General features: G+C 32.8%; 5 protein-coding genes across 8 annotated transcripts; all 5 read right to left on the bottom strand.

The window, feature by feature from the left end:
- Positions 1 to 7151: 7151 nt before the first annotated feature.
- LOC107364941 (uncharacterized) lies at positions 7152 to 10163 on the bottom strand. Of its 3 annotated transcripts, none has more exons than XM_015932395.3 (7): positions 9883 to 10163; positions 9282 to 9421; positions 8964 to 9211; positions 8784 to 8865; positions 8586 to 8705; positions 8432 to 8514; positions 7152 to 8354 (listed from the first exon to the last, which is right to left on the bottom strand). In XM_015932395.3, the coding sequence occupies exons 2-7, from the start codon at positions 9416 to 9418 to the stop codon at positions 7342 to 7344; spliced, it is 1683 nt and encodes a 560-aa protein (XP_015787881.1). In that variant the 5' UTR covers positions 9419 to 9421; positions 9883 to 10163; the 3' UTR covers positions 7152 to 7341. The 3 variants fall into 3 exon arrangements, with proteins under 3 accessions (XP_015787881.1, XP_015787882.1, XP_025017173.1); XM_015932396.3 differs by lacking the exon at positions 9883 to 10163 and adding an exon at positions 9498 to 9850; XM_025161405.2 differs by lacking the exon at positions 9883 to 10163 and adding an exon at positions 9666 to 9797.
- A 123-nt stretch (positions 10164 to 10286) lies between these two features.
- Positions 10287 to 11714, bottom strand: LOC107364684 (V-type proton ATPase subunit d-like). The gene is made up of 3 exons (XM_025161406.2): positions 11588 to 11714; positions 11010 to 11519; positions 10287 to 10940 (listed from the first exon to the last, which is right to left on the bottom strand). Exons 2-3 carry the CDS (start codon positions 11416 to 11418, stop codon positions 10513 to 10515), a joined length of 837 nt encoding a protein of 278 aa, XP_025017174.1. The 5' UTR covers positions 11419 to 11519; positions 11588 to 11714; the 3' UTR covers positions 10287 to 10512.
- Positions 11715 to 14099: 2385 nt separating this feature from the next.
- Positions 14100 to 16282, bottom strand: LOC107364942 (V-type proton ATPase subunit d-like). Its single transcript, XM_015932397.3, has 3 exons — positions 15991 to 16282; positions 15413 to 15922; positions 14100 to 15345 (listed from the first exon to the last, which is right to left on the bottom strand). Exons 1-3 carry the CDS (start codon positions 16112 to 16114, stop codon positions 14918 to 14920), a joined length of 1062 nt encoding a protein of 353 aa, XP_015787883.1. The 5' UTR covers positions 16115 to 16282; the 3' UTR covers positions 14100 to 14917.
- Positions 16283 to 16423: 141 nt separating this feature from the next.
- Kdm2 (Lysine demethylase 2) lies at positions 16424 to 22775 on the bottom strand. 2 transcript variants are annotated; one of them, XM_015932323.3, is made up of 6 exons: positions 22561 to 22775; positions 21490 to 21629; positions 21289 to 21424; positions 20798 to 21203; positions 18617 to 20735; positions 16424 to 18540 (listed from the first exon to the last, which is right to left on the bottom strand). In XM_015932323.3, exons 2-6 carry the CDS (start codon positions 21520 to 21522, stop codon positions 16687 to 16689), a joined length of 4548 nt encoding a protein of 1515 aa, XP_015787809.1. In that variant the 5' UTR covers positions 21523 to 21629; positions 22561 to 22775; the 3' UTR covers positions 16424 to 16686. The 2 variants fall into 2 exon arrangements, with proteins under 2 accessions (XP_015787809.1, XP_089125628.1); XM_089269502.1 differs by lacking the exon at positions 22561 to 22775 and adding an exon at positions 22344 to 22450.
- On the bottom strand, positions 22767 to 26288 carry LOC149093590 (uncharacterized). The gene has a single exon (XM_089269504.1). The coding sequence runs from the start codon at positions 25978 to 25980 to the stop codon at positions 22966 to 22968; it is 3015 nt and encodes a 1004-aa protein (XP_089125630.1). The 5' UTR covers positions 25981 to 26288; the 3' UTR covers positions 22767 to 22965.
- Positions 26289 to 26309: the final 21 nt, after the last annotated feature.

Raw genomic sequence — 26309 nt, 5'->3', positions numbered from 1 at the left:
TACATTTTATATACTATTATTACATCTACACAAATCTCAAACATGTAAAATCAATAAGGGTGTAACAGTGTAATATGTTTCTAACATAATCAACTACAAATTACTTTGGGTGTGTTACATATACCGGCCGCCATTCTGAACAGCCACTGTTCAGTTACAATAATTACGCGGGTTCCGTTGATAGTAAGCTTGTATTCTGCAAAGGATTCATTGTTGCAATGCTTTCAACTTATTTTCAGCTTCCTTTAACATTTCTTTAGTATCTTCCAATTCCGAAGCCATTCTCCTTAATTCTTGAGTTTTCAATTGTAGTTCTTTCTGGGTAGAACTAAGGGTCATGCAAAATCTTGAATGAAATTCTTGCGGTAATTTATATGTTATACATATGGAACAATTATTAACATTATGTGGGCAGATATTTGTATGCCATTTGTAGTCCTCATTAGTTATAATTTTCCTACAGGATGGGAACTTACAATATACTTTCAATTTGTCCCATATTTTTACTGACTTTATGCCATTTTGGCGTCTACAACCATAACTCCATGGTTTTCTACATGCTTGACATTCTAATGGATGGGGTTTTTTAAGTTTATACGTTAATGCGTACATTACTTGACAATTTGGGCACATGCAATGTTTACAATGTTTACAGGTGTGGTTTTGGTAAGGGTCTGGGATAAGTTTTAAGCATGATATACATTCAAAATCCCTCAATGCTTCTTGGTCGACCCAGTCTCTTTTGAATTCTTCCTCCTGTGCTCGTGTCATTTTCTGGGCTTGCTTATTGATGAACCTGCGAATTAATTAGAGTTGACATACAATTAGAACAGTAAGTAATGTCTTAGGTCTAGAGGATACATTAGTTCTATATAACATTATAATAGAAGGTAATGTAGAAATAGAATTAGGACTAGAATTGCAATATGTTGAGTTTTAGTTGTTTGATTCAGATCTTGAATCATATTTAGTAATAACAGGTTTGTAAGTATGATATAATGTTGAATAAGTTTAAAGGAATGTGGAGTTAATTAGTAAGATATCAATTTTCTTTCAGCCATTAGTTCACTTTTCGGGTAAATTTAAGTTAACTTGGTTCTTATTTTCGAAGATATGTTCCATCCTTCAATCTCTTTAAGGGGAGATTCCATTTCAGCCCCTACAGTATATGAGATTTGACCGTTAGAAGATTTACTATGGAGCATTATTTGTCTTAAACTTCTAGGGTCTTCGCTCCCGCAATTACGGCAGCAATTGGGTCCAATCCCACAGAATTCAGGTTGACAAATTTCTTCCTCTGTGAGGGGAGGGCCAAAACAACATCCTTTGTTTCTTTTTGGGTTGTCTGGTCGGAATTTCTTGCAGCATCCCTTGTAATCAGACTTGTGGTTTGGTATACAGTTGTATTCAGTGTTCCAATCATCGCAACACCATTTACAAATAATTAAAAACTGACTACGGAGCCGATAAAATGGACTGTCCCGTAGTTCAAAAGAGGTAGGATAATCTTCGAAATCAAGAGGGTGTATTGAGACAGCAGTACGAGCAATTTGGAAGTAATATTTATAAAATTCACTTATCTTTGCGTCACTAGCCAGAATAAACTGTCTCTGATTATGGTTTGTCGGAGTACCTCTATGACAAGGAATTCTCGCCATGGAATACTTTATCCAAGATTTTTCAAACAAACTGACTGGGGAGAAGGGAACAACATCGATAAGAGCAAAGTTATAAGGCTCTGGTGGGTCACTGCAATCTTCAAGGTAGTCGGATTCAGGTTCAACATATGCGTGTTTGATATAGCATTGGGATCGTATGGATCGGGCAAATGCAGACTCATTAGCATCATGGGATGAACCGTCAATTGCATGGTCCATACTAATAAAGAGTCCTAAGGCAGCGTAGTCCGCATTATCTGCAAATGTTTCATAAGAAGTTTTCTTAAGTCCACCTCGAAAAGGACAACAAAAGGAATAGGAGGCACCACCAATAATACCAACATACTGGATGATTCCGTCCCAAACTGTATTCTTGACACCCAAATCACTAGCATAGTGTATTATATATTGCCAGAATACCACGCTTTGTCTATTTTGACTACAAAATGGGATGAGGGCATTGTAAGGTTTATCCGTCATTTCGGGACTCAAACAGATTTTTCAGTATTTAGGATTGGGAGAATTACAATTAGAGATAATAAAGAGTTAATAGAGATGAATGAAAGATGGCGAAAACTAAGTTTTCTTAAACCATCGATCGAATCAATCAAAATATTTTAGGAATGAGGAATAGGATCAGGTTTTGTGTGAATGGGTCTAATGCAATATACCGGCCGCCAATCTGAACAGTCTCTGTTCAATTAAATTTGTCACTACTCAAATTTGAGGTGATAGGCTGCCATCCATGGTTTCAATCCAAGTGTTAATCTGGAATAAATTATTATTTGTTTCCTATGTTTTATACTAACTCAAAGTTTTATACTAAACTCTATTTTTTGTGATTATTTATTTTGTTTTCTGTTTATTATTTATTTTTCTTTATTTAAGGTTCTCTAATTTCTATGTTTTGAATAAGTTTTAATCTTTCTTTCTCTATTTGTCCGTTTCTTTAACTGATTCATTTACGGTTTCGAGAAGTGATGAGTAGTTGTTGACTTCGCGTTCGGCCAATCTAGCTGCTATAATTAATTCATTAATTGTTTTTGGATTTCTTAAAACAATCTCATATTTGATTTGTGGTAGTAATTTCCCTTTTATTAGACTGACGATAAAACTCTCAGGCGTTGTTCTATCTATGATTTTACATAAACCATATATTTGGTAAATAAAAGCGATTGTAGATTGACCAACTTGTTGTTTGTTTGCCTGTAATTCTTGTGCTAGCTTAGGTTTGTAATGAATGGGACTAAGGCCTACAAGAGCGTCATTCTTCCATTCTTCTTCATTATCTGCGTCGACGTTTGCCCTTGGGCTGTCAGCATACAAGATGTCGTACAATTTAATTAATTTTTCTTTTGTTGTACCTATTTTGAGTAGTTGATTTACGAGTTTGATTTCGGTCACGTAAAATAAGTTATCTTCTTCTTCTACCATTCTTTATGCGTCAAGTATTTAATCCTTAATTTAATTATCTAGTATCTAATTTAATAAAATTTTCTTAAGGTTTTGAGGTATTCGTAATTCAAATTTTTAATTAATTTTTAATTAAGTAAAGTATTTCTATTCAATATTAAATTTGAAGTATGCAATTATTTTAATGGATTATTGTTATTAATTCTTTTATAATTTCTCTTTATCTATGGTATAGTTAGATTAATCTAGGTAAGTTATGATTATTGTATATAATGTTTAATCATTTTGTGGTGTAGTTTCTTGCAACTTATTATTCTAGTAAGGTGTTATCTCTTGAGACTAAATCTAATTAAGTGATTTATTAGCTAATTTGACTAAGATAACTTTCTAGCAATTTAAGGTGTAGTCACTCTAGACTTTAATAATCCATTGTATTTATGTTATCATAAATACAATAGATTATTCAAGTGTAACCTTTTTCGCTTTGATTTATTATTTTCAGATTAAACTGACTATTATTGCTGTATATTGTAGAATCACTAGGACTTATGGTAAGATTTTATTATTATTATTATCTGATTTGATTATTATTATATTATCTCCTGATCAATAGATTTGCAAAAATTCAAGTTTTAGTTATTATATTTGATTCTTTGAATTGTTAAAATGATTAACTTTTATATTTAATACTAGAAATTACGAGCTGAATATTCGTGTAAGTTAAGAGTTATTTTGTTAAATTTTGTGACAGTGAAGAAAGATGGCGAGCTAAGCTTCTAACCAATCGATCAATTACTGGTATCTGTTGAATTTTATTTATTTATTTAATTTATTTTATTTATACTTATTGGAATTTATCAGGAAATATTCAATAGTGCGAGTGGAACTCAGCATATGGCCAACTTTAATGACTAGAATCAATAATGAATGAGTGCGATTAGAATGGGAGCTGAACTCTTAAACCATTTAGCAATCGTTTTTTTTTTGAGTTAAAATTAGAATTTTTTATTAAGAGTTAGGTTATTAATCAGTCAATTCGTGACGATATAGATTATAAGTAGAGCTTTATCTCTTTCAAATGTAATTTACCAATTAAGGTGTAGTCTTTTTTCTGACTTAATTTATTTAAGTAAGGATCAATCCTTTTCAAGTGAAATTTATTTAAGTAAGGTGTAGCCTTTTGCAGACTCAATCTATTTTAAGTATTAATCTTTTCTAGATCAATTTATCTATGTAAGGTGTAGTCTTTTGTAGACGTAATTTATTTTAGCAAGTATTAATATTTTCTAGATTTAATTTATCTAAGTAAGGTGTAGTCTTTTATAGACTTAATCTATTTTAGTAAGTAATAATCTTGTCAAGATTTAATTTGTCAATATCAATCTTTTCTAGATTCTATTTATCTAAGTAAGGTGTAGTCTTTTATCGACTCAACTATTTGAATAATGGTCAACTTTCACGAAGTTAATTTATCTAGGTACAATGTGATTTTATTAGATCCAATTTGTCTTTTCAAACTTGATTTATTGATTTTGTTTTTATAGATTTATTAATTTGATTAATTATGTTGATTAATTTATATATTATTAGTGATATGAGGATAGGATCCAAATATTTTATCGATAGTTCTCTATAATATCGGTTGATTGTTTTATATCTTAGATATTTCTGTTAAAGATTATTTTAGCCAATCGTAGAATAAATGTAACTAATTTAGAGTTAAATCAAGAAAACAGCTAAAAAATCAGTTATTGTAAATATCTTAAATTATGCAAGCAGTAAACGTAATAAATTGGTAAGATTTAGGATGAATTGAATTAGAACTCAGATACCTAGCTAAAGCGTTCTATATTGGGTTAATCGAAATGTATGAAAGATGGCGAACTGGAGAGTTCTTAAACCATGAATCGATACAATTTAGGAATTAAGATGCAATTATTTTTAGGTAAATTAGGAATATAAACTGAAAATGTATGAAAGATGGCGAACTGTAAAGTTCTTAAACCATGAATCGATACAATTAAGTTATTAAAATGGAATTGTTTTTCAGGTAAATTAGGAATATAGATCGGAAATGTATGCAAGATGGCGAACTGAAAAGTTCTTAATCTATCAGTCGATGACGTCAAAAGGGAACTTAATGAAGAGTAATTTTAGATTAAGAGAGTAGAAGTAAATGATTAGATGGTAGGTTGTAATTAGTTAGTTATTGACTCGTATTTGAATTATGAACTAGGTTTAGTATTAACGTACGGTTAGAGACAGAAAATATCGAGCTGGGCCCTAAAATCGATTGATAACCGTTGCCAAACAAAATTATGATGAATTTAAGTATTTATCAAGTAGACTAAAATATTTATCAATTATACTATGATAATAGATTCGAGATAACTTAATATTATTTTAGACTTAACATGCGTAATATTCAGTAATTTACTTACGATTATATTGAATTTATCGTTCTTCAATTATTGGTTGAAAGGTAAGGTGATTATTTGAAAAGCAAATTAGGTTGTTTTCTTAGTAATGATAAACGGTTAAAGTTTATGATGTGATTTCAAGATAATATAGGTGTAAATATTTCAGAAGACAAAGAAACAGTAAGCAAGGATGAGTATGTTTTTTAAACAAACAGAATATCTTTATAAGATGAGATCCTTATTTAGGTTGGATTAAGGAGAATTGTTGTTGAAAATTTATTATTAATATTGGTGATATTAGTCAATTTATAATTCAGGATAACAATTAAACTTGATGCACAAGTTGGTTATTAGTTGATCACAATTATAAATAAGCACAGAAAGATGACCAGAATAATGGTAAGATATGTTGACACAATGTTTAGATTTATATTAAGAAGATTTGTTATCAGTGTTGATGACTGAAGATTATAATAGATCAAACAAATTTATTATTAAACCATTTAAATATGGATTTTTAATCATTTTATTTCACTAATCACTAATTCATCGGAATATTCAAGATTGATTTACTGGTTGAGAATTGTATATAAACAGCACTAGGTTTTTTAAGCGAACCACGCTCTGCTACCAATTGTAAAGATGTTGACTTTACCAACTGAGAGTTCTATTCGAACTAACTTTTATTAGACAATGGTTTACATTTTATATACTATTATTACATCTACACAAATCTCAAACATGTAAAATCAATAAGGGTGTAACAGTGTAATATGTTTCTAACATAATCAACTACAAATTACTTTGGGTGTGTTACACATACGAAATACTTTGTCACGCAAATGACTTAAGTGGCCAAATGACTAAAGGGGGCAAATGACTAAAAACCGCAACAAGTACAAGCGTTATCAAAAAAGTCATAGAACTTTCAAAGTCAGATTTTTTACCTGATAACTCAAAAACTATAAATCATATCGAAATACAATCAATTTTTGGAATTGGCATAAAATTTTACATCTAATACGAGACTTTGAAGAAATTCTATTTTTAGGCACTTTTCCCTATTCTTTTGGTCCTCGTCCTTTTTTCAATAAAATATTGAAGACTGATTTCAAGTCAGTATTGAACTGGTGAAATTACTGAATCACGTAAATTTTGTTCTTTGAAAGCGAGAAATGATTCTGCCAAATTCCAATTCTATATCATTAGGCAATTATATCACAAATTATATTAGCATTTCATCGAAAAAACTTTTCGCATAATATCAACAATAGCGACTTTAACTCTAGTTCGAATAAAAAATATTAGTCCGTCCATGAACCATATATACTTTCGAATGGAATGCGAGCTAATATTTGGATATTCACAGTACATTTGAAACAGTTGCTTGGAGTTTGGTTATCATAAAATTTTGATCGCTTGATTTTCGATCAAAATTTACAGTATTTTTATTGTATTTTTCCAATTAAAAGATAAATTTCAAGATAAATTCCGTTTTAAACACGCTTATCTGTTTCCAGTGTGATCTTTCTCAGCGATAAGCCCATTGGTTCCAATTAATTCCATCTATTCACCACATCTCCGCTCTCTGTTCTGTTAAATAGCTAAATAAGCCATAAAATTGTGCCTTAGAGTTTTTTTTGAATAAATCTACTAAAAATTTATGCTTTCTTATAAATATGATGAGAACTGTATTTATTGGTACGCACGAAAACAAAAGAATGTGGTTTAGTCTAATTTACATTTTTTCTTCACCAAAAAGTGAAGAAAAAAGAAAATGAAACAAAAAGAAAACAAAGAGAAAAGAAAGTTTCGAGAAAGAAATAATAGTGAGAATAATAAATATGTTCTCAGTATCGCGAGCCAGTGGCATAACCACGATTAGACGGGTTATTGGATGAATTATTATTATTTCTCATCCCATAAGAAGAGTAACTCGAAGCCCCCATGGGTCCAGATATTTCTGTACCCATTAGAGGATGCCTACGAGGTGGTTGATTAGCTGATCCAGATGATGTTAATGATTGCTGGTATGGTGAAGAAGCTGATGCTGAGTTAGAAAAATGGAGTGGCATAGAGGAGGAGGATGAATTATTATTGTTTGAAGATGAGGTACTCAAATAAGAGGGTGTTGAGTATGAGTTACTAGTTGAATAAGAGCTCGTCGAAATATTGTTTGTCGATATTCCAGAAGCCGAAGTAGCACCTGAATTACTACCCGAAGCACTAGTAATGGCTCCAATTTGCAGCAAAGAGTTAAGAGCTGCTTTAACCTGAGGGTTTTCTAACAATGTATTTGGGTCGGTTGGGACATTGTTTAATGTCGACGAACCAGCACCGGTAATAGAACCGGTAGCCGCTGAGGAAGTTGATGAATAACCCGAGACCCCGGTTGATGATTGGAATTCAGATCCCGTTGTAATGGGATTCACACGTCGCGTAGGTACTGAAGAGGTTAACCGATCCCGTTCTCGTTTGAAATAATCAATTATCGAGTCTATCTGGGGAAGGCTTAAAAATTGTATACCTCCTTCAGAAAGGGTAGTACGTAAAAGATATGCAATATCATCGGGTAGCCGTTTGCCAGAAGCCTGGCTGGCTCCCGCACTGGGGTTACTTGGTGGAATATTAGTTGGCTTATTGGTTGGGTTAGAACCATTAGAGGAAGATGTAGCTGCTACAGCAGCTGCCGCTGGAAACAATGGTGTTGAGCCAGTGACACTACTATAATTAGGTACTTCTGGTGGCTTTGGCGTCTCAAAATTTTCACTAAAGCCCTCACTCGGTGGTTGTTGTCCATTATAAACAGCGAAATCCCTTGAAATCAGCGGTATTGCTTCGTCAATTGGTATATTCCGATGTTCTTTTCAAAAAATTAAATTTAAAATGAGTAAATTTAGTTATATAAGATACTAATGACTGAACAAATGTTACACATACCTTCTTGATTGTGTAGAACATGCAATGTACAAGATCTTTTTTCTTCATTGGCGGGTGTCACCACAATAGCATAAAGGGTTCGTCTGTGTACAAATAAAATTATTTTTAGTTACTCAGGTTACTCAAATCGTTATCCTAGAAAATTTAGCTTTACCTTTCGAAAAGATCATTGAGCGTCATCGAGATGTGCTGGGGAGAATGTAGAAATAGTAAATCAATGAACTTTACTGGAGTTTCGTCCTTTAGTCTTTTTTCTATCATCTCTGCGTAGCGCCTAATGAATAGAAACAAGAGCCATTAGTCATTAGCAATAAGCATTTTAATCTGTCTAAACATTAACTAAAAAACTTACCATTGTTCTCGATTTACGACTATAATTTCAATATCATTACCAGGTCCTTCAGGAAGCGGTGGAGGTGGAGGTATCTCCATTCCTAGTAAGAAATTAAAACAAAAATATGAATGATGAATATTCCGGTACATTGGTATTCGGTATTTCTGTTAGATTTAGTAAACTAGAAATGGAATGTACCTGGACCTGGATGGTCGAAAGGAGGAGGAGGGCCATCGAAACGGGATTGTGGTGGCATATCAAATCGCGATTTCGGAGGTCCATCAAACCTTCCATGATGAGGTCCATCAAATCTTCCTGGCATGGGTGGCGGACCATCGAACCTTCCTGGGGGACCATCAAACCTTCCTGGAGGTCCATCGAACCTGTGAGGTGGTCCATCGAATCTCGATCCAGGTGGACCATCAAACCGGGGAGGACTATCAAATCTAAATTGAAAATGATTATAATTGACAGAAGTTAGAATTGAGATAATAAATATGATTAGGTATAACAAACCTTGACTGACGAGGACCATCAAATCGACCTCTGGATGGTGATCGTGAGCCGCTTCCGAATCTAGAAGGTCTACCATATGGACCTCGGGCGGAAGGACTTCGGCTTCGACCCCTGCTTCTTCCAACTGATTTGCCCATTTTCTGTAAGATTAAACAATATTAAACTGATATATTAATACATTGCCAGAAGAAAATATTCAAATGAAAGCTAACTCACAAAATGTTAAGGATATAGAAAAATTTGCTAGCAAGTTGGGTTATAGCTTTGACATTTGATGATAAATAATTGGCAACACAAATTGTTTGATCATTAAATGTTAGTACTGCAACATCAAAATCAAAAACTGTAAAAGTATGATGTAATAATAATGAATACAATAATCACCCATTTAAAAAATCAATATTTCGGAATGTATAAAAGCATCAAAGTCGGAACTAGTTTGCAGTACAAAAAAATAGCCTATCCTTTCTAATAGATGGATTACAGCTATGTAAATACTTTTTGCAGTTTTACGTGTTTGCAATATTTAAAATTATTCATTAAAAATGTCTAATCAATGAAGAAATTGAAATAATTTTCAACCAATGTAGTCGTTTCTTACCTCAAATTAAGTTCAAGATGATAGGCTCTCAGTCAACAGTAAAGTAAAAGATTATTTTAGAACTTGATGAAAATAGCAATATTTTATAAATATTAATTCACAATAGATGACTAAACTGGTTTAACAAAAATTAATTTTAAATATAAATACAAAGCAGTCAAAGTCTTGAAATTAAAACCTTGTTTAATTAATAGATTGACAAAATGCAGAAAGAAATCAGATGCAAACGGTGAGTAAGAATAGACTATTTTTGCTGTATAAATAGCATCGCCTGTCAAAAGCAAACTGCTTCAAGCAATTCGCTGCAGTCAATCATTTAAATCTCGTGTATATTTTACTTTGTATTTTGATTTTTAACTTGAGTCAGTTTTTCCGATATATTTAGCTATATTAATTAATAATCGTTTTCTTAAATCTATCAACATTTTTTATTTAAAGACACGTCGAAACCAAAACATCGGTAATAATATGAATCGATGATTCAGCCAACAGTTTTAGCTGATTTTGCAGAATTTCAGATAAGATCAAAGAGGATAACTCTCTGCATTTACTCTTTGGATAAGATGGTTAGTTGATACAGCAAACGATCCAAACACAAGATGATCTTTACTTAAATACATTTTTACTTGTTTAAAATATTGGAATGTAATGTTCGCGTTTAATTGTATGTATGCGTTGGGCGATACATTCAGCAATCCAAATAATATTCCGGCATTCTTGTTCTTTCAATTTAAGATAAGAATAGAAGACACCAAAATGAAATTGAAGCATAAATGCATTAACATTTAGTTTAACTTCATATTCAAAGAATTTATCTTCCAATGTTTTCTCATCGACATCTCCTTGTCCTCCCCCTGATTCAAATATTGAATGATAATCTGAATAAAAGTCAGCAACCGCATGGACCTGATCATAATCATCGCATCTACCCAAAGCTGCTAAACCATCAGGATTTAGTTTACCACATCGAGGATACAATTTAGTTCGATCTTCTCTGCTTAATTCAGTTCCAAATGAATTTATAGTTATGATAAAAGCTCGTCTATCTGCTTCAAATGCTATAATAATCAAATAAAACATATAAAATTTAATACAATGAATTTAAATAAGAAAAGAGATTATTTTACCTAAAATTTCACACATAACTTCCCCAGTTGTACCTCCAATCTCATCTTGACAAAATTTGTAAAAGCTTTCAAGATATGCTTTGTATAGTGTATTTCGGATAATTTCAATATTCATTTCATCCATATCTTGTTCAGAGAGACAATCAACAAAAAATGGAGCCAATGGTGTATCAACAAGAATAGCATTGTACAAATCAGCAGGAGTAGTTGCCACATTAATTGCCTCCATTTGATCGAAGCGTCCAAGAGGATGACATTTATCAATTAATTCAGGTATTGGTCGTTGATGGAGTGTTCCAGTTATCAGAAGAATTATATTATCAATCATGTAGGAATAAGTGATATAATCAAGGAATGTAGCCAAAGGTTCAACAGCTTGATTGCGAATATGGTGAAATTCAGTGACCATTTTTTCCCTCAGTTTATCTTCAATCACTGAAACAGCCAAAGGTGATGGTTCATTGGCCAAAAAGCTGTCATAATCAGTGCTTTGTAAATGAATCTTAAGATCTAGTAACAGACAAAATATGATAAAAAATTATTAATGATAATATTTACAATGATAATTATTTACTTACCATCTAAAGAGTCACACTGAACCAAATTAATATAATCTGATTGTTTCAATATACCGAATCTAAATCAACAATTCCAATCTAGTTGAAATTTTTCGTTCCTAAAGCTTGCTCAATATATAGATATGATGTTTCGGTTAGATTGAGCCTAGAGCTTGTGTTTGATGGATTCTGTGCTTAAAATTCCAAATTTTTAATAGAATTAAAAATTGTCCAATTTTTTAGACACAGATTATTCAAGCTTGATACGACATGATGGTATTTTTGGATTTATGCTGAACATTCAATACCAAATACTTGTGATTTGCAAATTCTAAACTTGAATTTTTTAAATTAATTTTTCAACACAAATGTTAAACAATCTTACGAAGTAAAAGGAATAAAATTGAGACAGAAGTTTTCATGTCAAAATGTTTGAACAAAAATTATTCATGTTCATTTACTAATCATTTGGTGTCAGACCAAAAATATGTACATATAAATCGACATTTAATAATTAAAAACTAGTGATTAATCTCTTTGATTTCATTCCTCTCCTTGTGCTTTCTCTTTACTTGAATCAGTTTCACTGAGATTCAACTGTTTCTTCAATTCTTTTATCTCTTCATCTTGAGATTTGACAATATCCGTCAGTTCAGTCACTTTGTTGCTCAAATTTTTGACTAGGATTACCAAATCTGAGTACGATGGTTGATTAAGATTAATTTTCCAACCATAACGTATAATCTCTTCGTTATCTAATATTTCTGATGCTTCAGGTCTGGCATCTGGGTCATTTTGTACAGTTTTTAAGATTAGATCAGCAAGGCACTTGTGTTTAGTCAATTCATCGGGTAAAATTTGTAAAGCTTTAAGCTGCTCAAATCGGTCTGCTCTTTCCATATCCGTGAAAAGGGATAGAGTAACTCAAAAGCGATCAGACCAAAGCTATAGATATCTGCTTTACGACCATACGAAGTACTCTTGAGTTGTTCAGGGGCAGAGTAGGTTTTCGTACCTAATCCTTGAGTACGCTTTCGTTTTTTTCCTTGACCTTTCTTGGCTACATCTGCAATACTTTCCGGAAGATCGTTAATGGTGGTTAGTCCGAAGTCAGCAATTTTAACTACTCCAGCAGAAGAAAAAAGAATATTTTGGGGCTTAATATCACGATGAATTAAATTATGCTCATGAAGATGTTGAACACCTCTTAAAATTTGAATCATTATATCAATTGCAGCATCATAATCTACAGAAGTACTATTTATTAGTTCAGCATTCCGTTTGTCGATCCAAGTTCTTAAGTTAAATTTACAAAGTTCCATTTGGATGAATAAAACACAATATAACACAGGAGCTTTTGTAATATCTGAGCTTTTCTTTGATCCCTTTTCAACTTTAAGTTCTGGTATCACTTCAGATTGAATTGGTTGTTCAGATTGTTCAGATTGAGTTGGATATTCGGAATATTCAGATTCTTCAGATTCTTCATAGTGAGTTGAAAATTCCGAAAATGGCGAGGAAGTCTCGGGTAAAAGTTCCGATGAAAATCTGGATGGAAGTTCTGCTAGTAAAGAGTCATAGGATTTCGATGGGATAATCTTTGGAGTGGGTGAGTATCTGAAAAAAGCTGAATTAGATGACTGGACTGATAATTCGTGCTTTTTTGTCAATGCTGCTAATGGTAATTTTGATAAGCTTAAATTTGAATTATGAGATTCTGAAGATGATGAAGATGACGATGAATCAAATGGAACTAATTTCTCTATATTTTTAGTAAAGGGCGACCTGTTAGTAAAGTCCTCTTGAGGATTCGGCAATTTCAGCAAGTTAGGGATGTCGTACCCAGACAAATAATACAGCATTTTAATCACAAATTTATGCTCTTTAATTTAATATATAATTAATCGTAATTAAATACGACGTCTTTTCTTAAATGGGCTTTAAATTAGCTCTTTTTAAAAATAGTTTGCCAAACCCATGTTAAAAACACATAGAGAAAATGAGTAACGACAAAAAGCTGAAACTCTCGCAACCTATTTCACCGATAGCAAGGTCAATTAAAAGTTTTGGACTGATTAGGACACAACATAAGAATCAGCATTAAAAAAGACACAATTGAGCAAAAATTTGGATTCATTAGAAAAATTTTGCAGAATTTATTCAATAAAATCGAAAAAAACATTTGCGCAAAAGTTTTTTTCCGGACTCAAGCAAGAACTCAGATTATTCAGTAGAAAAAGAATATTTTTATGCACCGAATGAAAAATTCTAATTTTTAGACTTGTATCTATTCAATTTTCTTAAAAAAATTAGATTAAATAATTCTATCATATTGCAATTAAGCTTCAAAAATGCGGACTCTATTAACAGGTCGCCCTTTACTTTGAGGTGAATTTTCTGGAAGAACAAAGCTTTTCACATAACTTTCCACCCAAGAACCTTTGTAGCTGACTATGTTTTGGTGGGTTGGCAGATTAGCAAAAAGGATAACTTCTTGCACAATCTTTGCGGCCTGAATTTGGTCTCTACTCTTGAAAGGAATTAGTTTAATGGCATAAAAACATCTGTCTGTTAAATTTTGCATGGCATATACACGACCAAAGCCACCTCTTTCGATCAGCCCATAATTTACAAAGTCTTTCAAACGATTGTCTTTGAAAACATCCAAGAGTCGACCATTCATTATTTCGTGATGATGAGTGTTGAGTTTAGTGCAGAAATTTTCTCTGCTTGTTGATTTGAAAGGTAAGGTTAGATTTCCGTTTCCAGCTCTTGCTTGAATGGGAAACAGTTCCATTTTTTTTATCAATTCCAAAGAGATGTGAGGTATAATTTGATCTATATAGGAACAATACACTTTTCCTGATTGTCGGACTGTATCCATTTGTGGAAAAATTACGAGCGCTTGTGATAATCCTAGATATCTGCATAATTTTTGGTAAACCAAAGGATGCTTTGATGGGTCTTTTTCAAATTTGGCTACTTTCTCATACAATAAAGAATAAAAAGCAAAAAGTGTTTCCTTGAATGAATCCGAATTAATCACCGAATTAGTTTGCTTTGTATTTTGATTTTTAACTTGAGTCAGTTTTTCCGATATATTTAGCTATATTATTTAATAATCGTTAACTTAAATCTATCAACATTTTTTATTTAAAGACACGTCGAAACCAAAACATCGGTAATAATATGAATCGATGATTCAGCCAACAGTTTTAGCTGATTTTGCAGAATTCCAGATAAGATCAAAGAGGATAACTCTCTGCATTTACTCTTTGGATAAGATGGTTAGTTGATACAGCAAACGATCCAAACACAAGATGATCTTTACTTAAATACATTTTTACTTGTTTAAAATATTGGAATGTAATGTTCGCGTTTAATTGTATGTATGCGTTGGGCGATACATTCAGCAATCCAAATAATATTCCGGCATTCTTGTTCTTTCAATTTAAGATAAGAATAGAAGACACCAAAATGAAATTGAAGCATAAATGCATTAACATTTAGTTTAACTTCATATTCAAAGAATTTATCTTCCAATGTTTTCTCATCGACATCTCCTTGTCCTGCCCCTGATTCAAATATTGAATGATAATCTGAATAAAAGTCAGCAACCGCATGGACCTGATCATAATCATCGCATCTACCCAAAGCTGCTAAACCATCAGGATTTAGTTTACCACATCGAGGGTACAATTTAGTTCGATCTTCTCTACTTAATTCAGTTCCAAATGAATTTATGGTTATGATAAAAGCTCGTCTATCTGCTTCAAATGCTATAATAATCAAATAAAACATAAAATTTAATACAATGAATTTAAATAAGAAAAGAGATTATTTTACCTAAAATTTCACACATAACTTCCCCAGTTGTACCTCCAATCTCATCTTGACAAAATTTGTAGAAGCTTTCAAGATATGCTTTGTATAGTGTATTTCGGATAATTTCAATATTCATTTCATCCATATCTTGTTCGGAGAGACAATCAACAAAAAATGGAGCCAATGGTGTATCAACAAGAATAGCATTGTACAAATCAGCAGGAGTAGTTGCCACATTAATTGCCTCCATTTGATCGAAGCGTCCAAGAGGATGACATTTATCAATTAATTCAGGTATTGGTCGTTGATGGAGTGTTCCAGTTATCAGAAGAATTATATTGTCAATCATGTAGGAATAAGTGATATAATCAAGGAATGTAGCCAAAGGTTCAACAGCTTGATTGCGAATATGGTGAAATTCAGTGACCATTTTTTCCCTCAATTTATCTTCAATCACTGAAACAGCCAAAGGTGATGGTTCATTGGCCAAAAAGCTGCCATAATCAGTGCTTTGTAAATGAATCTTAAGATCTAGTAACAGACAAAATATGATAAAAAATTATTAATGATAATATTTACAATGATAATTATTTACTTACCATCTAAAGAGTCACACTGAACCAAATTAATATAATCTGATTGTTTCAATATACCGCATTTAAATCCACGAAGCAAACCTTCCAAATAACCATTGTCCACATTAAATAGAGCAGATATAAACATTTTTGAATAATGTTTTATTATTGATATTAATTACTGCGATATTTTTCAGTCAAATTCAAAACAAGTTCAATTTAATCAACAGATATATTATTCTAGATTAAAAATGGTTTAATTCCCATTATTGTACTAAGGAGATTATGTTTGAAGGAAATGTAAAATATAAGGTTTTCAGTCTTTACACATGAATAGGACAAGACTCGACGGAGCAAGTTTATTCTGATTCACTTCTTATTCAGCTTTTAATCTATTGAATGAATGTCAAGCTTTGAAAATTGTATTTAAATTAATTTGATATTAAACGCAATAAGATTTTATAACAATAAATGTTTAATGTATTAACTATTTGTTTGGGTAATGAGGTACACTATCTACCTAAATATATTCATGATGTACAAATTGAATGATTTACAATCAAGCTTTTGAATTTAATCAAAAAAAAGAGAAGAGGATTACAAAGAAAAATTATATTCAATTCATTTTGAGATCGCTTATTTAAATACAGCTGTAAATATAAGAAAGTAATTTCAGATAAAGAGTTGATTTAAATATAATTTCAAAATTATACCAATAAATTAAAGTGGATTACGTTGATTACGAGCAACTATGAGCTTCGTTTGTTTCATCATTAGCCTTGTTTTAGAGGATGAAGTGGCAATAAATTTTTGACAAGCAATTGTGGATACTTGACTACAGTCACGAACATCAAGATGTACAATATTTGTGCATCTTTTAAGAGCGTCCAAACTTGCATCAGAAATATTTGAACACGAAGAAAGGTTCAAAGCTACAAGCTTGGACGCTTTTGACGCTCCTAGAAATCCAACTCCCATGTCTGTCACCTTTTGACAGTTACTTAAATCGATTCGAGTGAGTTGGGGCAAATGATTGCACAGCAATCGGATAGAAACGTCACTAATATCTGAGCCAGCGACTGAAATATCAGTTAAAAGGCGTAATCGAGTTTTGGTCTCCAGAAGACCTGGTCTTGAGTCACTTGGATATGAGAGAAGATCTTTTATAAGATTATCATTAAGCGAATCAACCCAAGAAAGATCGATTTTCCGTAAAAGTGGACAGTTACAGGAACAAAGAGCTGAAATTGATGCAGCTGATGATCCGGTTAAATTGAGGGTTTGCAGTTGCGGAAGACGCGCCATCAGCCAAGCTAATTGTCGTTTTGAAATATTAGTCCAAGAAAGGTTGAGATGTAAAGGTTGACGGCGAACAATTCCAATTAAAGCAAAATAAGTGATCTTTTTACGAGTTAAGTCAAGAAATTTCCAAAGAACGGGATCCATTGACCAAGTATTCCATTTTCGGCAAACATACATGCAATTCATGAGATCAGTTAAGGGTAAATACCTGAAAACTGGTAAGATAACTTCTCGAGCGATGTTCAGATCACCTTGGACTTTACGATTTAATTTTTTGACAAATTTTTTCTTTACTTTAGACCGTTCACTTTCATCTTCACTTGTATCATCCACATCAGTCCCTTCCTCGGTTTCATCATCATCCGATAAATCTTCCGGTAATGGTGCTGGTCTAACAACGTATTTTGGTTTGATTAAATTTTCACCATCACTTTTGGTTCCCACAACAATCTTGGGTGGATCATTTGGCCGGAAATCTTGTTCAATAATTGAGCTGGCATCATCCGAGGTTGCCATTGAATTTTCCTTCTCTTCAATTTCATTATCAGTATCGTCGTCAAACATATATTGATCAGCTTTTTTGTACTTTAAGTCTTCAGATTCTTTTGTGGATTCTTTCATGATAACATCTGTACTGTTGGTGGCTTTCAGTCCAGATGGTGGTGGAGTTGATGTCGATGCTGGAGAATCTACAGTTGATCGAGATAATATAGGACTTGGAGTATTGGAAGGTCCATTCGAGGCAGAAGAGCTCATGCCATTAGAGGGTGATCCGGTTTTGAAGGGTAGTTTTTTATTTAATGATGACATTCCATTGTAATTTGAAGAATATCTGACCATTTCGGAATTCTTTTTGAGTCCTTTAAGACTCTTGAAAAGACGATCTCGAGCACTTTGGTGATGCTTTTTATTGGCCCGTGAGCCTTTTGAGGTAGATGATGATTCAGATAATGACTTTGATGATGTTTTCTTTTCAGATTCTGAGGCTTTCTTTTCTTGACTCTGTTTTTTGATGGCTTCTTGTAAAAGTGGGAAACGAGCACACGATCGTACATGAGAGTCATTTGTTTTCTTTGAAGTATTGGTCAATGAAGGTGTAGATGATATAATTGATAATTTATCCTTTCCACTGATACTTCCATTATTTGAGGCACTATTACTGTTACTTGTAATTGTACTATCACTTTCCTCATCAGTCGTTTCCGAGTTTTTGACACTATTATTATTTTCTTCAAAGAGATGTCTCCGTTCCATTGCTTCATCAAAACGAGCCTGTGAATGACAATATCAAATAATTAATCAATGATCATCAACTCATCGTTTATAAACCAGTGTCGTTTGAACTTACCCTTTTACATGTAGCTTCAGGTAAAACGTCACCGGTATGAAAATCATAAACATCTTGGCTTGGTGGAGCTTGAGTTTTCAAGGTTGATGAATTTTGTTGAATAAATGGTTTCTCAATAGAGACGGAAAGATTGGCTGGTTTTGAACTTGTTCCTGTTATCGATGTTGATGTTGTTACTGTTGTCAGTTTATTAGAGGCGTTAAACTTTATAGCGTTGGTCATAAATTTGATGGAAGCAATACATTTAGGACATTCCCAACTATTGGGAAGCTCATCACTCATAACACCTTCAATATTGAGAGAAGGATTTTTTTCCTTCAAACAAGATGGATGGACAATTTCCCAGCATTTTGAACACTCGAGAAGACTTGATTGAGCCTCTGAATCGATTGAGGTTGGCATCATTTTTTCCCATCCATCACGTCCACAAATAATACAGCATGCAGTGTGAGGTAGCACAGGAGCTAAACATTGACGAGCAATACAAGATTGTTTCATCCGCCCTGGACCGCCAAATTTTTTCATATCTCGACAAAAATGGCAATCACCACAATCAGCTCTTAAACAAGCTTCACATTTCTTACAGCGAGTACGTCGTCTGCGAGCCGAGTCATTTAATGGATTGTTTTTACCTCCGGCCAGATCGACTTTAGACATATCACCACTTGAAAAATCTGATGAATCAATAGCTACAACATATGTGTCTGTATTAGGTTTTTGGACAATTAATTCCGAGGCTTGAGTATTCACGACATTAATCGATGTGCTAGAGATGGTTGCAGTGGGTAATGTTGAACTCGCGCTGTTATTAAAACCCATCAATAAATTATTATTAACATTATTGTTGTTTGATGGTACAAGAGATGGGGAATTGAATCGATTTTGGTTGCCAACTCCGGTAGCTGCAATTAATTGGGCAAATGATTGTGGAATTTGATCAAGTGGCTTAGTAAGTTGTGTTAAATTTATAGAGTACTGATTGGAAGAGAGAGGTCGAGTCGGAGGAGATTCAGGTCGGGTGGAAGTTTCTGATTGAGAAGTTGTTGAAGTTGATTTTGATAAGTGGAATGCTGATGTAAAAGATGTATTTTTAATCTGTCTTAATTGGGCTGTGATAGAAAGGTTCGATGAAGATGAAATAGAAGTTGATGTCGGTAAAGTTGATGAGGGTGTTGTGGTATGAGACGATGATAGCAATGAGGATGAAGATGTCGATGTAGACAGGGGTGAAGATGAATTTGAAATTAATGTCGATGAAAAAGGTGACGAAGATGAAATTGCGGGAAAAGATAGACTTGAATTTAGATGACTGCTTAAATTATCAATTGGATTTACATTCGATTTATTTCTACCATAGTTCCAAAATAACAAAGGATGACCAGTAACAGCCAATTTATGATTATCATTTCCATGGTCATCTACCAATAATTTGGCATCGTTTAAAAGAGCTTCGGGATTCTGAATGAGTTCTGGTACTGCACGTTTATTTCCGGTTAATCGACCAAGCCACATTATAATAGCTTTCAATCCATTCAACTCAAAAGATGTTAAATGAGCATGCTGACCATTTTTAGATTTAATCAAACTATTACTATATAATGATAAATTGTTGGTGTTAGCTGATGAGCCCTCACTTAGAGGATTACCATCGACATCAACCGTCAAATGTGATTTACCAGTTAAACAATAAACATATCTTTGAAGAACATACCAAAGCATTTCGTGGTAAAATGGATAACGAAATTTTGCAGGAACTTTAGTTATATCTTCAACTTGTGCTATCCGAAGTTGTTTTTCAATTGCAAAGCTGTGTAGAAAATTTCCACCAAAAACAAGCGAATCTTCGGTTGTATAAACAGCATGAATCCATCCAGTTGGTATGAAAAATGTATAACCATCATATAATCTGATACGAGCACATTGTTCAACAGTATCTCCAAAAAATATATCACTTTGTTTACCAGATAGGACCCATTGCTCGAAAAGTTGAATGTTTCTTTCACTGGGAGGAATGAGCCAAAAAACTTTTTGACCTTTCAGTATGTGATACCAAACTGAAGTACCTCCGAAATCAATGTGAAAATCTGTATAGCAGCCTTTGACACTCATGAGACAATATCTAAAAAAGATGAGATCGATTAGTAAAAGGAAACATTCAATATAATATAGCATCATAATTACTTTTGTACTTTAGGGTATTTCATATCACCAATTGAATTGGTGGAAACAGTTTGCTGAAGTTTAAGATGTCTTGGCCAAACCCAATCAACCCAGTCAACCTGACGGACAATTGTTGGAGATTCAACCATTGAATCAAGCTTTGTGTGACTGAACTCCAGGCTAATCACGTTGAGAAGTCTATCCCGAACCGGATTTTCATAATATTGACACCATTCTTTCATGGTCATTTCGAAATCCTTTTGAGTAGTTACATCCATTACATCCAGAATTCGACGACTGCCAACACATTGTCGCACATCAGACACCGTAAAATTTGTGTCAGGCATTTTCAGTCCCAGACCTTTTGTATTTTTTATAACAATTGGGCTATCAAATCCATGCTCTTGAATATACTTTAAATTAAGCTCTGAAATAATGAGGAAAATTAAAATATAAAATATGCTAAAGTTTACAATTTCATAAAATATGAATTAAAATATTTCACCACATACCTTCACCTTTCATCTCTTTGACAAATAACTTGTCAAATTTATCGGACACCAATTTTTCCTCCACATCAAACATTCGAGCTCCTTCGATCTCTTCATCCCCAAACTCTTCTGTATAGCGCCGCCTTTCACGGGCTCTCTGAAAATTCCAAACAAGATTTAAAATTAGATATGCAAAAATCAGTAAACAAATAAATTACTTACCAATTTTCGTACCATTCTCTCGGATTTACTCATTTTTTGGCCTTTAGATGATTTTAGTGCAAAGTATAAATAATATAATCACGCATAATGACCAAGGAGAGTTAAGATGTGCATTAAACTGTATAAGATCACATCTTAATCTGAAATAGAGAGAAATTAAAACAAAATTAATTACATTTATATATTGTTAATAAAAAAAGTTGTCGGTAAAAAAGTGAAACAAATAAAATGCTACAGAGAGTACGACACTAGCGACGCATATGCTACTAGCAACATTCCCTTGATAATTTTCATTTAATACTCTTCGAAATTAAACTTTCAATCATCTTGAATCAAATGAAATTAGATCATCTTTAGAATGGAGTGACTATTAAAACATGTGAAATTTCTTCGTTACGTCTATCTTTGATTGAATGAGTCTACTAACGATCACTTTCTCATCTCTTTGTTCCATTTCAATAGCATAACTTGGTTATCATCTGATGGAACACAAAAGCTCATTATATCATTATATTAAAAATATTTAAATCATCTTATTATTATTATGGCTTGATTATAAGAAAATTTGACCAGCTCATGATAAAAAAATAGAAATAGATACGTTTGGCTATTAAATTCATTAAGGATAAAGAAGTAAACAGAGCAAGAGGCTACAAAGGAAAATTTTTTAAAGGTTGGATTGAAAAAAACATTTACTTGGAACATGAACCTAATTTTTGTGTTTAGTATGAATGATTTCCAAGTTTTATGGACTGGAGAATCTAATTGAGAGTAAATTTATAAATTGGTCACCGGAAATTAGTACACTCAACAAGTAAAAGAACGACAACAAAGAGAGAATAAACAATTAATACCTGAGAATGTGAATAGCACATACATAGCATTCCAAGTATAATACTTACAACTCGGTAACTGTAAGGGATAAGAAACACTATATCACCTTGCATGGACGGATTACAAATATACAAATATAGCATCGACTAATACATGAATCTGACATTTCTACAATTTAATTAAATATTAAATCAATACGAGATTGAGAAAATCTAAGTAATTTTAGAGATTTCTTACCTGAAGTTTAAGGTGATAGGCTTTGCCAAACAGTAAATGTGAAGTTAGTATGACTTTGTGGATATTTAGTTTTATTAAATAATTGATTAGACACAATAGATGGCTGAATTGATTGACAGAAACGAAATTTAAACAAATTATTAATTTGAGTAGATCATAATCATTATTTAAAGACCTTATAAATTTACTAGATTGAGTGAATAAAGAAAGAAGTACTATTTCCCAGAAGAGCCTGTCTTATACAGGGGTGTTAACTTTCTCTGGATGAGAAAAGCAACCAGGAAGGCATTTAAGCTTCCCATTTTAAAGGCATCGCCGCCTTATACAGATAGAGAAATAAAGTATTGCGATGTATTATTAGAGAAGAAGAAGTAGATTAAATGATGAGGATTAATTAGAAGATGGTTATTCCGATGGTTCATTTGGATCTGTAATAAAATTAGAGTTATTAATTAAGTTAAGTTGATATGTTGTATATGATGTTATGTATGTTTTGAGTGTGTTGGGGATGAGGTTGGGTAAGTTTTTTATAATGTTGATGAGTGAGGCGAGAATTTTCTTTTGATTGTTCGTCGTTGATATGATGTTGAAGTTATCTGTCTCTAAGAGTCGATTTGTGTTTGAGCATTCTTCTAGGAGATGTTTTAGAGTTCCATTTCCTTTATCGCAGCATTTGATTTGATGTATGTTCATTAGTATGGTTTTGGTCATTTCGACAAAAAATCTTATTGACTTTCCTCCTATCGATGGTCTGTCTTCAATCGTGAGAAAGGGGTTAAAGATGATGATGGAAGGTTTTTCCTCTCGAATTTTAAAGCTGAGTAAGGTCTCCAATTTCTCTTGTATTTCTTTCGTGATGTCTGTCATTCTCTTTATGGCTTCGTGTTCCTCCGGATTCCTGCTCATCTCGCCATCACTCCATTCCAATTCCAAGGGTTCCCAGGTCCAACCAAGATTTTTAATTTTATTAAGAATGATTCTAATAATTTTGATCTGAAGTTTGCTGGTTATAGTGATTGGAATGTGTATGTGAGCTTTTTCAATGGTGTTGTTGTATATCGATTCAGTGATAATGAAAATTCCGGTGGTTAGTTTTTGTTGTAGTGATTTGCTGTTTTTAATGTCAAATGTTTTAATTTCATTGTTCATGATAATGTTCATTTTGCTGCCTCTGTGGTTGATGATTTTATGTGTGGCAGGATTTGAGATTTTCATTCTCTTTTCAAAGTCTGATTTGGGTATTGTCTCGTTGAAGATGAGTCTTTTTTGAATATTCAGTTCTCTTGTCAGTAGGTATTTTTCTTGTAGTTCGTGTTCAAAGATTCTTGACAGAATGAAGGTGATTTTGTTGAGTAGTGGATTCTGGAAGCCTTTGATGTATAGACTGGTCCAGGATCCTGTCCGTTTGTAGCCGAGTAGATTATTGATTTGTGTGTTCGCCCATTTTATTACTTGATACATTTTATTGAGTCCTTGGGTGCTGTACTCTTTTACTGTTTGGAAGACAATATTGTCGAAGGCTGATGCAGTGAAAGCGTTCATTATCATTTGTTGGTTTTTATGGTCAAGTCTTTGTATGATGTTAGTTGAGTATTTGATGGGTCTAATTGCTTTTTCAAAGAGTTTTTCAATTTTGATTTCATCAATTTTGGAGTTGAATGAGTATCCCAAGAAGTTTATTTCATGATCAATCTTTATATTTGGGAGATGTTGTTTAAGTTCGTTGGCTTGTTGTTTTGTGTGTGTATGAATCGAGGTTTTGGTTTGATTAATTTCTAAATTTATAGTATTGAATGCGTTTTCAACATCTTTGATGATGAAGTGAAAACTTTTTTTGATTCTGTCAATAGGATGAATGATGGCGAGATCGTCGGCATAAGCCACGAATCTGTATCTTTTCCATTTTAAGTTGTTGAGTGCTTTTTCCATTCCTATGATGTATAGCAATGGTCCAAGACTTGATCCTTGAGGTACTCCTCGATCATCTTTTTTGAAGTAGTTGCAATTGTCGAATCTGGTTTTCACCCATCTGTCTTCGCAGAATGATTTGATGAGTATGACTGTCTGTTCATCAAGGTGTTTTTCAACGGTTTTGTAGATGGCTGTTCGATCAATGTTGTCAAATGCTTTTGTAATGTCCATTTTGATGACAGCATCTTGTTTGGTTATTAGTTCATTAAGTGTTATTATGGCGTCCACTGAGCATTTGTTTTCCATGTAGGCAAATTGATTGTTTTTAATCATTTCCTCAATCCTATTTTGTACCCTCATGGTTAATATTTTGTCTATTATTTTCATTAGATGGGGTTGTAGCCTAATTTGTCTGATTGAGAAGCCGTCGGGTTTGATTAGGAAAGTGACTCCAGAGATTTTGGCTATTTTTGGTATGTATCCTGCTTTGAAGATGGTGTTTATTAGTTTGATGATATAATATTTGTTGTTATTAATGAGTTGATTCCAAGAGCGTTTGGTAAAATCATCGGCAAAGCCTGATGATGTCTTTGATTTCCATTTTTCAATGAGTTTTATTTCATTCATGGTAAGTCCGTTGTTTGTTATTTGTATTTCTCGGTCTTCTTTGGTCTTTATTTTGTGATATTTGTAGGTACTGAGTGTTTCTTCGATGCTTTGTTGTACTTTTTGGTTATTTTGTGATATTTCTTCAATGCTTTGTCTTTCACTTTTCTGTATTATATATTTGTTGATGATGTTCCATTTTTTCTTGGAGCATTTGCTTTCTTTGAGAATTTGACTGATGTTGAAAAGTTTTTGTTTGTGTTTGATAATAGCGTAGGCTTTAGCATTGTTTTCCTTTTCTCTTTTTCTTAGTTTTTGAAATCTTCTGGTTTGAGTTGGTTGTTTGATTCTTTTTCCTACTTTGTTTGGGTGTTTTATAATGTGTTTGACTGCTAGGTTTAGTTTGTTTGCGGTAATGTCGTGATCAAGGTTGTATTGTTTGGTTTTGTAGTTTTTGAATTTGATGATTTTATCTTGAGTGAAAGGTTTTTTAGTCCCTCTTATCTCTAAGTGGGCTGAGATCTTTCTGTGATCTGATAATGAGGTATCTTCAATATGTGCATCTTTCTTTATAACGTTTTCATTGATTAAAATAGCATCAATGTATGAGATGGCGTAAGGATTCCTTTGAATTCTTGTGTAGTTTTGTTCATTGGGTTCAAGTACTGATGTTAGTTTTACTTCAAGTGATGAGATCCATGTCTCAAGCTTCTTTCTGTAAGTAATACCTTGTCCATTTGTTATTTTTCTTGTTGGAGCCCAAAGATATGTTTCCATGTTGAAGTCACCGGCTAGGACTGTTGGTGTGTGTTTATGCTCATTTATGATGGCCTCTATCGTATTCAGGGTTCGTCTTGTTTCAATTACTTTCGTTGGAAAGATGTGTACATTGATAATTACCATGATAAGGTGTTTGATTCTTATTTTTGTTGTGATTATTTTGTTGTTGAATTTGCAAGTATTAATTATACTGAAATCTTTAGGTATAATTATCGCGTTGTCTTCATTGGTTATAATTTTGTTGGTTATTTCAGCTTGTATTAACGTATTGATGTTGATTTCTTGTAAACATAAGATGCTGTCTTTGAATGAACTTTCTAGGTATTCCTTGGTAAGGCTGGAGTTTCTGTAGCAGTTGTGTGATATGACTTTTATCTCTTGAATGGTATTAATTTTAAGTGCATAGTTGTGATCAGCTAAGTGATTTGTCTTATTCTGTTAAAAAGAAATAA

This window comes from Tetranychus urticae, chromosome 3, assembly GCF_039701765.1.
Source record: "Tetranychus urticae isolate SD_2017Ah chromosome 3, NJAU_TeUrti_SD_1.0, whole genome shotgun sequence".
Taxonomy (NCBI): Eukaryota; Metazoa; Arthropoda; class Arachnida; order Trombidiformes; family Tetranychidae; genus Tetranychus; species Tetranychus urticae.
This window is presented reverse-complemented; position numbering and strand designations above follow the sequence as displayed.

What these genes read in the sequence shown, in the direction of transcription:
- LOC107364684 (XM_025161406.2), bottom strand. Translation starts at nt 11,418, where the DNA reads ATGGTCACTGAATTTCACCATATTCGCAATCAAGCTGTTGAACCTTTG. An exon ending in AGTTATGTGTGAAATTTTAG is followed by an intron (nt 10,941 to 11,009) that starts GTAAAATAATCT and finishes TGATTATTATAG; the next exon opens with CATTTGAAGCAGATAGACGA.
- LOC149093590 (XM_089269504.1), bottom strand. Translation starts at nt 25,980, where the DNA reads ATGGTAATTATCAATGTACACATCTTTCCAACGAAAGTAATTGAAACA.
- LOC107364941 (XM_015932395.3), bottom strand. Translation starts at nt 9,418, where the DNA reads ATGGGCAAATCAGTTGGAAGAAGCAGGGGTCGAAGCCGAAGTCCTTCC. An exon ending in TTTCGACCATCCAGGTCCAG is followed by an intron (nt 8,866 to 8,963) that starts GTACATTCCATT and finishes ATTTCTTACTAG; the next exon opens with GAATGGAGATACCTCCACCT. An exon ending in GTCGTAAATCGAGAACAATG is followed by an intron (nt 8,706 to 8,783) that starts GTAAGTTTTTTA and finishes TCTATTCATTAG; the next exon opens with GCGCTACGCAGAGATGATAG.
- Kdm2 (XM_015932323.3), bottom strand. Translation starts at nt 21,522, where the DNA reads ATGAGTAAATCCGAGAGAATGGTACGAAAATTG. An exon ending in AAATACCCTAAAGTACAAAA is followed by an intron (nt 20,736 to 20,797) that starts GTAATTATGATG and finishes CATCTTTTTTAG; the next exon opens with ATATTGTCTCATGAGTGTCA. An exon ending in CTGAAGCTACATGTAAAAGG is followed by an intron (nt 18,541 to 18,616) that starts GTAAGTTCAAAC and finishes TGTCATTCACAG; the next exon opens with GCTCGTTTTGATGAAGCAAT.
- LOC107364942 (XM_015932397.3), bottom strand. Translation starts at nt 16,114, where the DNA reads ATGTTTATATCTGCTCTATTTAATGTGGACAATGGTTATTTGGAAGGT. An exon ending in TCAGTGTGACTCTTTAGATG is followed by an intron (nt 15,923 to 15,990) that starts GTAAGTAAATAA and finishes GTCTGTTACTAG; the next exon opens with ATCTTAAGATTCATTTACAA. An exon ending in AGTTATGTGTGAAATTTTAG is followed by an intron (nt 15,346 to 15,412) that starts GTAAAATAATCT and finishes TGATTATTATAG; the next exon opens with CATTTGAAGCAGATAGACGA.